Below are 14,915 nucleotides of genomic sequence, written 5' to 3'. Positions count from 1 at the left end.
GTTTTATTTTTCCGTCGTAGGTAGCGGACAAGATGTCACACACCGCCCCGCCAACAATCATATCCCTCAAAACCAACTTTTTGAGTGCTCAAACCCGCGCGTTGTCGAACCCGTTGCATCCGTCCCGCGCCTGGCAGACGACAAACGAGGAGTTACCGGACAAGGCTGTGAATGACGTGATGGCGAAGCTGAATAACAGGGTGCTGCAGCACTGCAAACGGGTGTATGCGCCACAGGCGACGAGGCATGTTGCTGAGCAGATTGAGGCGCTTTATATCTCGTCTTCTTACGAAAGTCTGGAGTTGGAGGGGGATGGGGGGGAGGGGGAAGGGGTGAGGGAGGGGGAGGATTTAGGTACGTACCTATACAAAAAACAAAATGATGAGGGAAAGGAGTGGGTGCTGATAATGAATAGCGGAGGGGGGGGTGATTGAAAGGTTGGCGGATAGATGGGGGGGTGATGATGGGGAGGACGAGGAGGAGAGGGGGAGGTATGAGGAGCTGGTTGGGAGATTGAAGAGGTTGGAGGGGGAGAGGAAGGAGGTTGAGGGGCGGGTGGGGAGGTTGAGGGGGTTGAGGAAGCTGTTGGAGCCTTTTGAGGGGGCGGGGGAGTGTGTGCAGGAGAATTTGGTGGGGAGGAATGGAGAGGTGGAACAGGAGTTGGAGAGGATGAGGATGTTGCTTGTGAGGGTCGGGGGACGGGTGGTTGGGTTGAAGAGGCGGGGGGATGATGTGGATGGGGATGAGGAGATGGAGGGGGTTGAGGGGGTGTTGGGGAGGTTTTGAGGAGGTGATGGTTGGGTGGTGGGAGGGGAATAGGGGGCGTTTTGGAGTTGTGGTTCGCGATCTGGGCGTTGTTTGTTTTGGTCTTTTCTTCAAAGGGCTGGATGGTCTTATCCCGCACGAGGAAGACTTTGAAAATACAGATTAGAGCAGCACGATGAGTTTAGTGGAATATCGAAAACTCAGCTCTGGACTTGGTCTGTTGCTACCAAAACCTGATGTCTTCAAAGGTTTAAGACATGATCACTACCAAACTGTGCCGTCACTGTCGGCCAAATTCTCGATATGCAATGACACCCTTCTCGAAAAAAGGGGCTGGTCCAGGCCCCCTGAGCTCGAGGGCCCTAGCGGGGCTGGGTGCTGAGAGGAATAACCGGGCTTCTGGGCAACAGTGCCGGTTACCCAGTGTTTCCCACCCGACCCAACACCACGGAACGCTTGCAAAACGCACGCGATCTTCCCCTTTGATGAACGGGTAAAAAGAACCCATGCAGATGACCTACAAATTTCCTCTTGGCTTCGCGTGGGTGGCACGCCTCCATTCCAGGGTTGTGCGACACCATCCCCCGGGCATCCGAGCGCGGGAGCCCCCCGTTTGGTAACCCCTCGTTGCCGTCAAGCGCTAGCGCGGTTGGACTTCTGCCGCCTTCAGGAGAAGAGGAAAAGTAAAAGATGACAATTTTGTTGCCCGGAAGGATTGTGTAGATATTCCGTAGGAAGGTCGGGTGTGGTCTCCGTAAGGCGGCCAATAAGTAGTGAACACAAGAAAGGAGCTTCGGGTTTATTTGTCATTGATCTCGGTTTATGCACAGTGATCTTCCCCTACGGCGAACACCCCTGTTGGAGCACCACGGGCCAGGCTGGGCAGAGAGGTCGTTGCGCGCGCGCTGTGGTTGGACTTTCTTTAGCGGTCCAAGTCTTCTCCCGACCTCCAAGTTCCGCCCGACACACACAAAGGACACCCAAAGTTTACCACGCCTACCTGACTTTGGTTCTTGTTTTCTTTAAACTTTCTCGGCGTGAAGCCACCATCCTGTCAAAACCAACTCCAACGCGCATCGGGCACGCGACGACATGTCGGGAGCCATGAGCAAGCGCCAGGCGGCGCGCAATGAGAAAGTCTTGCAAGAGCTTGTTCAGACCGTTCCCGGCAACAACTTTTGCGCCGATTGTTCAGCCCGGAATCCATGTAAATTGGCCTCCTTTTTTTCCTCTGACGATCTGTGTAGTACCTTGGACTGATCACACGCGCTTCCGCTATAGCTTGGGCATCATGGAGTGTATGTTAGGACCGAATCGGGCTCGCCCGCCTCCCCCACGCGACCCTCTGTAATTTCACCCGCGACGATGGCACTGTAACTGACAATCATGGGGCAGTTGGGCATCTTTTTGTGCATGCGGTGCGCTACCCTGCACCGCAAGATGGGGACACACGTGTCCAAGGTCAAGTCGCTAAGCATGGACAGTTGGACCAACGAACAAGTCGATGTAAGGCCAGGCCACGATAATAGCCCCCCCCAGTGCCCCCGCCCTTCCGCGCCGAGGCTAATATTCCTGTGTAGAACATGAAGAAGGTCGGCAATGTTGTTTCGAACAAGATCTACAACCCCGACAACAAGAAGCCTTCCATCCCCGTCGACGTCGAAGAGGCCGACAGCGTTATGGAGCGATATATCCGCTCAAAGTACATGAATCGGACCTTGGCCGCGGCCAAGAAGCACCACACCGGCAGCAGTGAAGATACCCCTCCTCCGCTCCCACCAAAGACCCCAAGCCGATTTGGCCTCCGTTCTGCCTCGTCGATATTTCCACTGGGCTCCAAGAAGAAGTCGAGTCCAGGCCGCGAACCGACTAGTCCTCGTGATGACCGATCTCACCCTCCACTTCGAAACAAGGGGTCTGCTGTGTTTGGCGTAAGCTTTTCGGCTGAACCGGACAAGGTGGAGGATACGGAGCAAAAGTTGACCAAACTCCGGGATATGGGTTTCACGGATGAAAGCAGGAATGCGATGGTTTTGAAGGGCGTGGGTGGAAACTTGGAGAAAGCGATTGAGGCCTTGGTACGGTTAGGAGAGGGCAGTGGAAGAGCACCCGGAGGCCTGTTGCAGCCAGTACGGACGTCATCGATGCCATTGGGCAGGAATTTGACGACAGGAACACCAACTTCGGCACGTCCGATCAGTCCAGCAAGTACAAACCCGTTCGACATGCTCGACACGCCGCCGCCACCACAGCCTTTGTCTTCGCAATCAACAGGGACTTTGCAGAACAAGAATCCGTATCTACCGACGAATCCTTTCGGTGCTCCCCAGCAGGCTCAACCAGCACCATCAGCTTTCGATTTGGCTTTCCAGAACTTATCACTAGCTCCTCCTCAGCAGCCATTATTCCCGAATCATACAGGCGGTCTACTTCCTCAACAGCAGCAGCAACAGGTACAGCAGACCCAAGCGATCTATCAACAGCAGCCGATGACGGCTCCACTTGGGGGTCCTTTCATTGGTATGGTATCGCCTGGGGAGCAGCCTTATGGCCAGGTGGGAGTGTATGGTAGCCAAACATATCCCCAGCCGCAACCTCTGCAACCCCAGTCAACCGGATACAATCCCTTTTTCCAGAACCAGCAGCCTCAACAGCAGCCATTGTCTGTCAATACTACTGGTTTCAACGGGAACTACGGGAACAACCCCTTTACCAAGTCACCAACCCGTCTCCAGTCACCAATGCTCAGTCAGATTCCCGAACAGACGCAGCAAAATTTCTACGCGACCCAGCCTCAACAGCAACTGCAGCAGTCGAATCCCTTCTTCTCTCAACAACCCAACGCTCTGCAGCAACCACAACAGCAGCAGCAGCAGCAGCAGCAGCAGTACGGACAGCTCTCACCCATGTTGCAAGTACCCCAGCAACAAGTACCACAACAGATGGGTCTCCCGCCCCAAGTGACCGGTTACTTCGCCCAGCACCAACCACAACAGCAGCAGCAGCAACTTACATATCAGCAGCAAATGCCCGTGCAACAGCAAAGACCAGACAAGGCCTCCATCCTGGCTCTCTACGGCCAACAGCCCCAGGTATCGGCAAACCCATATGGAGCTCCTCAGGACATAGCACAGGCCACACCAGTCCAAACACCCAACTCGCTTTACCCACCGTCTCAGCAGCCCCAGCAACAGCAGGCAGTGCCCACGCCCGTTAGTCCCGCGGCGACGGGCAGCAAGAACCCGTTTGTGATGAGCATGGGCGGTGCGGCAGCACCAGCAGCAGCTGCTGCTGCTCCTCAGCAAGAGCCAAAGCTGCACAATGTCAGCAGGGAGAGCATGATGGCTGTTGGGTTGGAGTGGACTAATGGCCGGCATAGCCCGGATGCGTTTTCGGGGTTGAGTGCCAGGGGGCGGTAATCTTGTGAGCAGGAGAGGGGTTTGTCATGGTTGGGTGTTCTTTGTACATAATAGGGAGGTTGATATCGAATTTTTGCTGAGATGGATGACTGGGGGGAAATGTGCGGGGAAGCTTGATTGTATTGATATTTATTCTGTAGGAAGATATGGGCATGGAGCATAGTTGAAAGAGTACATATATGGGATGGGGGGGGGGGGGGGGGCGGGTGGTGATAAGTCATAAGAAAGGAGAGAGATATCATTGTATGGATGGGGATATTTTACACACTGTAATGGGGGGAATAAAACTGAGAGAGATGTTTTTGGATGGTTGGGGGGCATTATTATTCATTCTACGTCACGCTTTTGTTGTCTGGTGTTGTGTTGTGCAAGGCTGAGTGTGAGACCTTGGAAGCTCTCGAAGATCGCAGCAAGGTTACCATTAGATCGAAACATGGATACGATACCCAGGCCATCCTTGTAGGGTTTCGAGGATCGAGGTCTGAGAAGGAAAATAAATGAGCATTTTGAGGGGTGGGGGTGGTACAACAGTGAGGGTAACAACAGTTGGAGAACGCCTTCTTCCGGTGGTGTGAGACTTGAGCAGGTTCGTTGGTATCGATGGAAAGTGATGGGAGGGTGGTCCGATCTCAATCGAGTTGAAGTGGTTGGTTGAATGCTGGGCAGCGGCGCAAAAAATAACCACCACCATCGAGGACGAGGGAGAGCGGTTACCCAAACGTCGTCTGAACTACACGGCGGCTCTTTTCTCCAAATCGTCAATCTCCCCGGCTTCGATGGAGCAGTGGAGGTGGCTGTGGCAGCGCCATCCCGTCATTTTAGTCTCCCGCTCCTCCAGGTCTGCGCCTTCGTCAGCACAGCCGCTCTCAGCCTTAGGCCGGTATCGAACATTCTCATCCATTCAATTCACCGCGACAAAACCAAGGCTTTAGGAATGGAAGTCCCATTTTGTCTCTAGTCTGCAATATGGCCTCCCGGATGCAAGTGAGAACGATGTTGGCACTGCCCTGTACACATACCTTCGCGTATCACTTTGAACTCATCGTCTCCATTCATTCAAACACCACCCCTTCAATCATTTACCCTCAAATCACCAGTGAGATAGGTAGCCACCCAAAGACCCAAAATTTCACCAACTTCAGCACTGCCCCAAACAACACCACCCGCTCGCCGTATCATACCACCTAAACCTATACCCCATCCAGAGTTCGTGTCAACGTTAGCAGCCGCCGCCCTGAACACATCATTCCAACACCCTGCCACCATGTTGTATCACCTAACCTTCATATCCATCATCATCCAACTCACAATCTCGGGCAGCACTGACTGCCCTAACCCACATGCTCAACGTACCTGCCTGCCTGCCTTGTCGTCCAACCCAACCCAGGAATACAACGCAATTACTCTCTATTCTACCAATTATACCCCCGATCATATGTAAACCAAACAGCCAATCACCCCCTTACCTACCCCCTTGTGCCATACCACATCACCATTCTCAAAGTCACAACCGCCGGCCCAAATCATGCAACGGCACCAAACTTTGACTAGCCTAATCCAGACTCAGGCTTACACGACAGTGTCATACACATCCCCATCGCCCTTAAACCCCATCAACCACCCACTTTTGTATTCCCACATCATCAACTCCCTCTATCTCACAAAAGTCTCAACGCCGCAAAAATCGCAAGTGTCACAACAGATATCGATCTCAGGTGTGAGCACACTGCTCCCTATCCGACAGCCAACTGCAGGACTCACATAAGACTAAAAAAACACAATATCTTCATCCGAGAAAGTGGGCACTTTTTCAGACTTGACTTGCAGTAATCCGCCCTGCACACAGAGGATAGTCGCTGGTCCCAGACTCCGTTCGATCTTCAAGGTGCATTCTGTACCTGCACGGCGAGGTCATGTTCCTGTCTCTGTCCGCATCTCTACAACCGACATGGATCCCACGTATCGAAAACCCCTTGCAAGATGAGGCTCAATACAAAACAAGTAAAATGCCTAGTACAACGCAGCCTCGGACTAATTAGTAGCCAATGCTAACAAACCGAACTAACTGCATGGTTCTTCCCCTGCCGTCCCAATCCTCCCTCTTGGCTCCCCCTTGATTCTCCCCCTCCCCCCCATCTTGCCCCTCCAAATTCCCCGCTAAATGGGATGCAGTTAGCTCTGAACAAATTGCTGCGTCTGGGGTGGTTGATAGGATACAATCAACTACCAAATGGTATGATTGACGTACCGGCGCGCCAACCATATGTTGTGTTACGGCGGGAATTGCACACTTAGTCTCTCTTGCCTTCCAAGAACCCTGTTGCTGAACCTTGCACCACCTGGCTTAACAATGCTGCAGATGGATGGCACAGTTCGTTTTGCAGCCGCACCAAGGCCCGAAACCCTCCTATATAAACCCATCTCTTGTTGCTCGTAGCCTCGTCCTGAACCATCCTCTTTGCTCCAGCGTATTCTTTTGTGTTTCATTCCCTTCATCACATCGAGGAGGGCTCCGCGAGGAGCGTGTGGCCTTGTTGATCTGCTTCTTCCAAAGTGCTCCTGATAAACACTCCTTCCCACAGATCTCATATTTGTTTGTTCTTAATTCCTATTCAAAAGCAAGTCAGCACATAAAAGTATATCAAAGCAACAATCGGAAGGTGAACAGGAAAACAACAATCATGTCCCGGCGAGGAGGCCCCGATCAGCCCTATGGCGTCAAGCCCATAGTCCTTCCGCCCCCTGGCTTCATCAAGCAGAGCGGCCGTCGTGGCAGATACGGTCCCCAGCAAAATGTCGACGACTTCTGGAAGAGATTCACCAGTGACAATCCAGGAAAAGGTATGCCCTTGATCATTGTCCATCTCCCCTCTTCAGGGAGTTCAGCCCACGGTTGTATCCAACTGCAGAACAACCCATCTTGTATAACAAGCCGCTGATTGCTACCAAAGTAACAAATATTATTCCCAAGAATGAATACGCCGAGAAGCTTGCCAAACGTACCGCCGCCAAAGACCTCGCCAACGGTGGTGGTGGTGGAAGAGCGACAAGCACCTCGTACGAGGAGGCGGCGGCTCTTTGTCGAGCTAAAGTTGACAAGATTGTCAAAGAGTGCAAGAGGGTGAACCAGAAGTATCGCGATCCGCATTTCGACTTGTAGGTTCCAGTTCCCACATTGCTTCCCATGACGTCGATTACTTACCAAGTTACATAGGGAGTGGGACCTCAAGACGAGAACGAGGGACTGTCTGGAGAGTTTGAGCAACTACAAGGATGACTACCCAGAGTATGACAACAGTGACGACGATCAGCCTAGACATCCGAGGCAGCCCCCAGAGTGGAACCCCAGAGGACGGCAGCGCGCGAGAGCGTTGGGAAAGAAGACAAAAAGGAATAGGGAGGGTGGTGAAGAAGAGGCCGAGAAAGAGATCGATTCAGTTGACGAGAGCGATCCTGTGCGCGGAGGTCAGACTGGCTATCAGAAAGGTAGCCGAAAGAAGTCCGCTGAGGTGAGGGCCGAGATGTCTAAGCTCTGCCCCCGGTCTGTCAAACGAGTGGGAGATATCTTTGAAGACCCCCAGTTTTTCATCAAGGGACCCACGGCAGACGATGTTCGTCAAGGGCGAGATGGTGACTGCTGGCTTCTCGCAGCCATCTGTACTCTTAGCAACAAGCCGGGCTTGATCGAGCGGGTCTGCGTCGCTCGTGATGAAAATTTCGGTGTATACGGTTTTGTCTTCAACCGTGATGGCGAGTGGTTCAGCGAAATCATCGACGACAAGGTTAGTTGCCTCCCTCGCATTTGGATCGGGATACAATACTGACGATATTTCCAGCTGTACTTGATCAAGCAAGACTACGATGAGCAAGTCGTAGATGGCTTGATCAACGTCGAACGTCGAATATGGGATGACATCGAAAACCGCCCCGACCCCGAGGAAATCTTCCGGCGAAACTTTCAATCTGGAAGTGTCGCCCTGTATTTTGCGCAGTGTGAGAATCTGAACGAGACCTGGCTCCCGTTGCTGGAGAAGGCATATGCCAAAGCACATGGCGATTATCAAGCCATCGATGGCGGTTTCACGGCCGAGGGTATCGAGGATTTGACCGGCGGTGTGACTTCCGAGTTGAATACCACCGATATCCTGGATAAGGATGCTTTCTGGAAGAACGAGCTGATGAAGGTCAACCAAGACTTCTTGTTTGGATGTTCGACCGGTCACATGGCGTGCGGTTATGGGAACAGAAGAGGCATCGTCGAGAGGCACGCTTACTCCATCATGAAGGCCGTCGAGATTGATGGCGTGCGTCTGGTCATGTTGAAAAATCCGTGGGGCAAGGGTGAATGGCGAGGAGCATGGAGTGACGGCAGTAAGGAATGGACTCCCGAGTGGTTGACCAAGCTGAACCACAAGTTCGGTGATGACGGCTCATTTTGGATGTCGTACAAGGATCTGCTGCGTAAGTATCAGCGATTCGAACGTACGAGGTTGTTTGGGCCTGATTGGAAGATCACCTCGATCTGGACGACGCTCGATGTTCCGTGGTCGCCGCAATACCACCACACCAAGTTCGCCTTCACTTTGGAGAGATCGGGGCCAGTCGTTCTTGTCCTGGCGCAGCTTGATGAACGGTATTTCCGAGGCTTGGAGGGCCGGTATGAATTCCTGCTTGGGTTCCGTGTCCACAAGGCTGGCGAAGAGGACTACATCGTTCGATGTCAGGCTTCGGGCCACGGCATGAGCAGGTCTATCAGCGTGGAGCTAGACCTTGAGGCAGACGAGTACACCGTCCTCGTTTTGATTGACGCGGAGAAGCATGAAGGTTTGATGGAGCCTGAGGAGGTGCTGCGCGCCAATGTCAAGAACCGCCGTGACAAAATACTCCGGATTGGCCTATCGCATGACCTAGCACTCAGCAAAGCCAAGATTGCAGAGACCGAGGAGGAAAAGACTGCGCGTGAGGCCTTTAAGAAACGTCAACAGCAGAAGCACCGCGAAGAGGTCCGGAAGCGATATCTTGACTATCAGAAAAAGATCCACCGCCAGGAGCTGAGGCAAATCAAACAAAAGAAGAAGCAGATGGCCTACGAGAAGGCATGGAGAGTTGGGCAGCAGAAGAAACGTGACGAGAAGAGGCGCGCAGCTCGGGATTCCAGGCAGCATATGAGGCAGGCAGCAGAGCAGGAGCAGGCAGAGGCTGAAGCGGATGATGAAGCTGACAAGCCAAAGGGCAACAACAGGGCGAGGCTCGATGAGGGAACTCAGACTGAGGTTGCTGTGGAGGAGGGCGCAGAGCCCGATAAGAAACCCAAGGATGGCGAGGAACCAATGAAGGTCGGGGAGCAACCTCTGGCCGAGTCAAAAGTCCAGGCGGACTCGGGCGCGGAGAAGCCCAAGCTCGACAAAGAGACCCAAACTGAGATCGAAGCTCATGAGGAGAAAGCCGATGACGAGGCGGAAGCAGCAGCCGAACCTGATGTGTCCACTGTCGGCGAGGATACTCCTTCCCTTTCATCGTCAGGAGCACTTGCCGAAAAGAACAATGCCGAAAAGAACAATGCCGAAAAGAACAATGCCGAAAAGAACAATGCCGCAGAGGAAGGCAGCAGCAATGTTCCTGCCAATCCTGACGAGGAAGCCAAACAGAAGGAGGTCACATCTGAGCCAGTTAAGGCAGCCACGACGGATGATAAAGAAGGAGCCACTGTTGACCCAGCCAAAGATGCTGATGTTGCGTCCAATTCCAAAGACATCGATCCCCATCCCGAGGCTACCCTCAAGCTGAAAAAAGCTCTCGAAGTGGTCTCTCACTTCAAGGCCGAGCTCGAGGACCTCCTCGGGACCAGACCTGACCAGAACAACGTCGAACAGATGCCTCGTCAACCTCACCCGCCCCCCATGGTCCCCATCTACCACCAGCACCCCGCCCAACCCCATCACCACCCCTTCAACGGGCCTCACCCTCTCTACCAGCACCCCATCATCCCCCAACATATGTATCAGCAACATCCCGGCTCCCAATCCCGCCCCCCTTCTAGACCCCCTTCGAGACCCCCTACAGCCGACTTACAACAATTCCAGCCTCCCCTCTTTTCCCGACCCCCTACTTTTTACACACATCCCCAGCAGCAATTCCAACTTCAATACCAACCTGGTCCCCCTTCCTGCCCCCCTTCCTGCCCCCCCTCTAGAGCCCTAACAGCCCCCTACTACCCCTACAACCAACCCCCCCGCCGCCCCTATCCCCAACAGCACCCCCCCGACGACGGCGGCTACATCTCCGACACCCCCTCCATAATGCCCCCCATGTCCCCCCCAGACCTCTCCGACTCGGAGCTCGACTGCCTCGTCTCCGACAACGACGACAACGCAGCCAACCTTTTGAGAAGCATGCTCCCCCGTGGGCCCCCTGGTGGTCCCCCCGGGAATGGCCCTGGTGGTTACAGGTCAGAGGAAGAAGATGAGTTTGTCAAGGACCCCTGGAATGCGGTTGTGGCGGTGGGGTTGAGGGTTTACTACCAGGTGAAGGAGGAGGATAAGGATGTGGAGGGGTTGGTCAAGGTTAGGGTTGTGAGGCCCAATGAGTGGGAGGTGAGTGATGATGAGGAGGAGGAGGAAAAGGGGGAAGGGGTGGAAGAGGAAAAGGTGTTGGATGTGGATGACAGTGCGAAGGATGCGACTGTTGAGGGGGGGTTGGAGCATACTGCTTGAGTAATTGAGGAAAGAACAGATTGTGTGGGGTTTTCATGGGTTTGTTTGCGTGTTTGTTTCTTTCGGTGGTATAAGAAGAGGATGGGCAGATTGTCGTTTGTTATTCTTGTTGGAATTTTTGCAAGCAGGGCGTTCGTACTTCTAGGTAGTGGGATGCCGATTTGGTAGGTAGCCGAAAAAACTGATGACTGATTTCCTGTAGGCGTTTTCAGTGGGGTAATAATATGTTGAGCACACCAAAGTCATCATCATCGGCTCTTCATTACCTAAGTTAAGTTGGCACGTAACGTCAACATCAAGTCATGTTGTCCCCATTTTCTTTGTTCCTTCATCAACCACGGTAGCCTGAATCGTGACATCCAACATTGAAAGGAGAGAAACGGGAACCTGGCGCCGTAAGGTATCATCGACATGTATGAAAGCTCCTCGCTGGTCTGGGATGTGTTTGTGTACCCAAAAGTGAAAAAGTGTTTTAACACGCCCGAGATCGGTGTGCTATTTTTCGCCTGTGTCTCCTCCTGCCTCAGCTTCTGGCGCGGTGGCGGCGCCCTCCGGTTTCCTTCCGTAGACCACGTAGAGCTTGTGGTAAGCGTGGATCTTTCTGTTGAAGAGACTCCTCCTTACGTCCACGAGGGAGACCTATACCACAACGTTAGCTCCATCATCATGAAAGACAAAAAAAGAAAATATGTTGCTGGAAAGGAAAAAAGAATACCTCAATCTCCTCCTGCGTCTTCCCCAAATGCTTGCTAAAAAACCCCAGACTGAAACCCTGCAAGCCATCCAGCAAGTTCCTCTGCCACAGCATCCCCACGTGTTTGAGTCTCGTGTCCTTTGGCCAGCCGTTGAGCGGGATCTTGAACACGGCCTCGTGGACGTCGACAAAGCCGACTTCCCTCATCCAGTCCTTGAGCTGCTCCCCGACGTCGACCTGGCGGTTGGCGAGGCGGGAGCTGTTGTAGAGCTCGAGGGTCCACTTGAGCCAGTCGTAGTCCGGGGGCATGGTCCCGTCGTCGCAGTGGGGCATGCCGGGGACTTCTTGACACTCGAGCCAGCCGCCTGGTTTGAGGTGGTGGAAGGCGCGGGCGATGATTTCCTTCTTCATGTCGGCCCAGCAGCCGATTGTGACGCGGGTGTGGATGAGGTCGAATTCTGAGGGGGGGTAGTCCCTTGAGTACATGTTAGTGGGGAGCGGCTTTAGTGGGAGGGAAAGTAGGGCATGCATACCATTCTTCGGTTCTGTGGGAGATGTGTTAGCCATCGGAGGATAATTGATAGGGGAGAGAGGGTAAAACATACGAATCCTCCACAAAGAACCTCACGTTCGGTGGCACAAACGGCGGTTGAATCGGCGAGAGGTCCGTTCCTACTATCTCAGCATCCGGGTACTCGTCTCCCATCTCGATGGCCCAAAGCCCAGTCCCTGTGGCGATGTCGAGCACCTTCCGCGGGTACTTTTCGCGGGTAAACGGCGCCAGATGAAGCCGCCCGTCCATGATGACCTTGATGATCTCGTACTGCTCGTCCATTCGCTCTGCTTCCGTGGGGTCATTGGGGAAGTAGTATGCTAGGCAAAGTTGTCAGTCACCAAGGTCGAAGCAGGAAGAGAAGAGAGGACATACAGCCGGCACGGTAGGAATGATATGTCCTGCCAAACTCCTCTCGGAAGTCGGCTATGGACTCGGAAAGGGATTGGGTGTCACTAAAAGGTTGGCATCAGTCTTGCGTCAGGCTGTTGACTAGGCCAGGCAGGTTGTTCATACTAGATGTCATGGGGGTTTGACTAGAAGCAACAGGATTCAGCTTGGCTACAGGGACATTGGACGATGCTCCTCGGACAACTTACATCAGCCTCGATGTGTGATGAGTCGTCGAGGACAGACTCAAAGGTGAACCTGTCGTCATCGACAGGCTTTGAGGCCGTGCTAGAGGATGACACTTCAGACGTGCCAGACTTGGTAGACTCAGCCATTGTTGAGATATTGGCACCAGAGAGAGTATGCCGAGATGGAGCTTTGGCGTGCGGCGCGGCTACACTACGAGGTAGCGAAGGGGGACGGGCAAAGGAGAAGGCCGAGAAATATGTTACTTGAGAAAAGACAAGACACAAGGTCCAGAACACCGTATAAGCCAGCGGTCGGCGACTCCTCCCCGGATCCTCCACGCAAGGCCCTTTGCGCTCGGAACCCTCCCTGCTGGTCCCTTGGTTCTTTGTCGATTTGAGCGGCAGCCTTGACCCAACAGTTTGGGTGTGATCCAGAAGCGGGAGCGTTCTGTCAGAACAAAGACCCGTGTGCGTGGATCACTGGCCCAACAGTTCGGAACGGGTCTCGACTGCCCTTGGGTGGTGTGGACTTGGACTTGTTGGCAGATCGGGAAGCTCTCGGTGCCCGTTGATCGATCAGTCTGTGCCGTGCCGTTACCTAGCTAAGTTGTATTAGTGTCGTACCCAGCAATTGTCCGCCGATGGTGTGGGAGGTCCTGATCGCTGTGGGTAAGGTAGGTGACCAACTGGGTAAATTTCTCTTGATAAATCAGTGGTGGGGAGTAATGATGATGGCGGCAGCAGCAAAAGATTATAGATCCGGCCCTAGAGTCGCATACCACCCTGAGCTGATTTTGCCCACGGAGCTAGCTTTGGCCCTGGAATGGTGAAGAAACGGGGGTTTTACAAGGGATAGCAAGGGATACTGCAGCATGTTCACGATGAGCCCTGTGTCGGGTGCCGTCCCGTTCAGGCGAGATTTGGGTGTGGGAACTCCCGTTGTAGTGGGAAGCATGCTGATCATGGGCGCTAAAGTAGCAAGGGACTCCTGGGTTTTAGTGAGGTTTATCACCCGAATATTTAACTGCCGGTCTTCCCTCTTTCCCAATCATTCTCGCCATCGATCTTGCTTCCTGTTCTCGCGACTTATCACGATTCAAGTTGGCATGTGGCCAAATTCATGGCACGGTGCCGCTAACCGAAGACCACCGGAGTCTGGAGTGGACCTGGGGAAGGCTGCTGAAAAACAGGTCCACGGGTGCCTGGAGATGGTCAGCTTGCCCGTTCTTTGTTTTCTTTTCGTCTTCGACAACCTCTGATGCAGAGGCGTAACAGGTATCGCGTGGTAATTAAGCTCAACCTATCAGAAGGCCTCCCCCGTATAGATGGCTGTGTAGCAGTCTCCGCTTCGGGTTGTTGCGTGCTGCACGCTGCATGACAGCTCGATATTCCCCTCACTCTCACCGGCTCGCTGGGTGAGGGGCAACATGGAACAACAGCCTGCAGCTGCACATCTAAGGCTTCCATTTATCGCCTTCTCAAATGGGGCATATATTTCTATCACCATCAGACTGTCTTCCGACCTTGGCACGTCTCTAGACATCCATTCACACTCAACGCTTGGTAGCAGGCCCGTCATGGGCTCACATCTAGTACTAGGACAGATTGATAACAGCCGGTTGATATCTCATCCGACTAGGGGAAATGTCCGGAGAAAAAAAATCTAAAAAGTCCAAAGAAAGTTCCGCACGTTTCACGTTACACCCGCTACCGAGAGGGTTACAAGGCTACCGTCCTTCCCCATCCATCGCCAGGGGTGTCCCCGACCACTTATCTGCTCCAACCTGTTGCAGAGCTCAGGTTTACGAGGGGTCGAATGACGATGGTTTCCCCCATGGCCCAACTAGCATTCCCTCCTGCCTAAGGGCCCGAGAGGAAGCACCCATCCCGCTCGCATTTACCGACTCCGCAGGCGCCATGCATATGACCAACCAGTTGACACTCTCAAATCTACAGCATGCTTTCAAAGATCCCTCTCAAGCACTTTTCCTCCCCCCGTCATTGGCCCTTCTCAAATATCCTCCGAGCCTCACCGTCTTCTCTTAGCACCTTGCCAAGTCAGCCATTGCCGGGAGCTTTCCTCCGAATCAAACACCAAGAACACCCGCCCTCCCACCTCCATCCCGCCCATCAGGACGACCCCGAACACACCCACCGGTCCAGATCTCCACCCCGACCCCGGACCCGACCCCC

At 53.6% G+C, this 14,915-nt stretch overlaps 4 protein-coding genes across 4 annotated transcripts; 3 read left to right on the top strand and 1 right to left on the bottom strand.

Moving 5' to 3' along the window:
• Positions 1-32: 32 nt before the first annotated feature.
• PODANS_2_1830 (uncharacterized protein) lies at positions 33-434 on the top strand (the record flags this gene model as incomplete). The annotated part of the gene is made up of 1 exon (XM_001910894.1): positions 33-434. One exon carries the CDS (start codon positions 33-35, stop codon positions 432-434), a length of 402 nt encoding a protein of 133 aa, XP_001910929.1.
• A 1,423-nt stretch (positions 435-1,857) lies between these two features.
• On the top strand, positions 1,858-4,184 carry PODANS_2_1820 (uncharacterized protein; the record flags this gene model as incomplete). Its single annotated transcript, XM_001910893.1, has 4 exons — positions 1,858-1,972; positions 2,047-2,063; positions 2,161-2,271; positions 2,346-4,184. The coding sequence occupies 4 exons, from the start codon at positions 1,858-1,860 to the stop codon at positions 4,182-4,184; spliced, it is 2,082 nt and encodes a 693-aa protein (XP_001910928.1).
• Positions 4,185-6,865: 2,681 nt separating this feature from the next.
• On the top strand, positions 6,866-10,897 carry PODANS_2_1810 (uncharacterized protein; the record flags this gene model as incomplete). Its single annotated transcript, XM_001910892.1, has 4 exons — positions 6,866-7,025; positions 7,136-7,340; positions 7,399-7,966; positions 8,123-10,897. The coding sequence occupies 4 exons, from the start codon at positions 6,866-6,868 to the stop codon at positions 10,895-10,897; spliced, it is 3,708 nt and encodes a 1,235-aa protein (XP_001910927.1).
• A 664-nt stretch (positions 10,898-11,561) lies between these two features.
• On the bottom strand, positions 11,562-12,426 carry PODANS_2_1800 (uncharacterized protein; the record flags this gene model as incomplete). Its single annotated transcript, XM_001910891.1, has 2 exons — positions 11,562-12,128; positions 12,220-12,426. The coding sequence occupies 2 exons, from the start codon at positions 12,424-12,426 to the stop codon at positions 11,562-11,564; spliced, it is 774 nt and encodes a 257-aa protein (XP_001910926.1).
• Positions 12,427-14,915: the final 2,489 nt, after the last annotated feature.

This window comes from Podospora anserina, chromosome 2, assembly GCF_000226545.1.
Source record: "Podospora anserina S mat+ genomic DNA chromosome 2, supercontig 2".
Lineage (NCBI taxonomy): Eukaryota > Fungi > Ascomycota > Sordariomycetes > Sordariales > Podosporaceae > Podospora > Podospora anserina.
The sequence above is the reverse complement of the archived record's forward strand: the minus strand, read 5'-3'. Positions and strand labels throughout refer to the sequence as shown.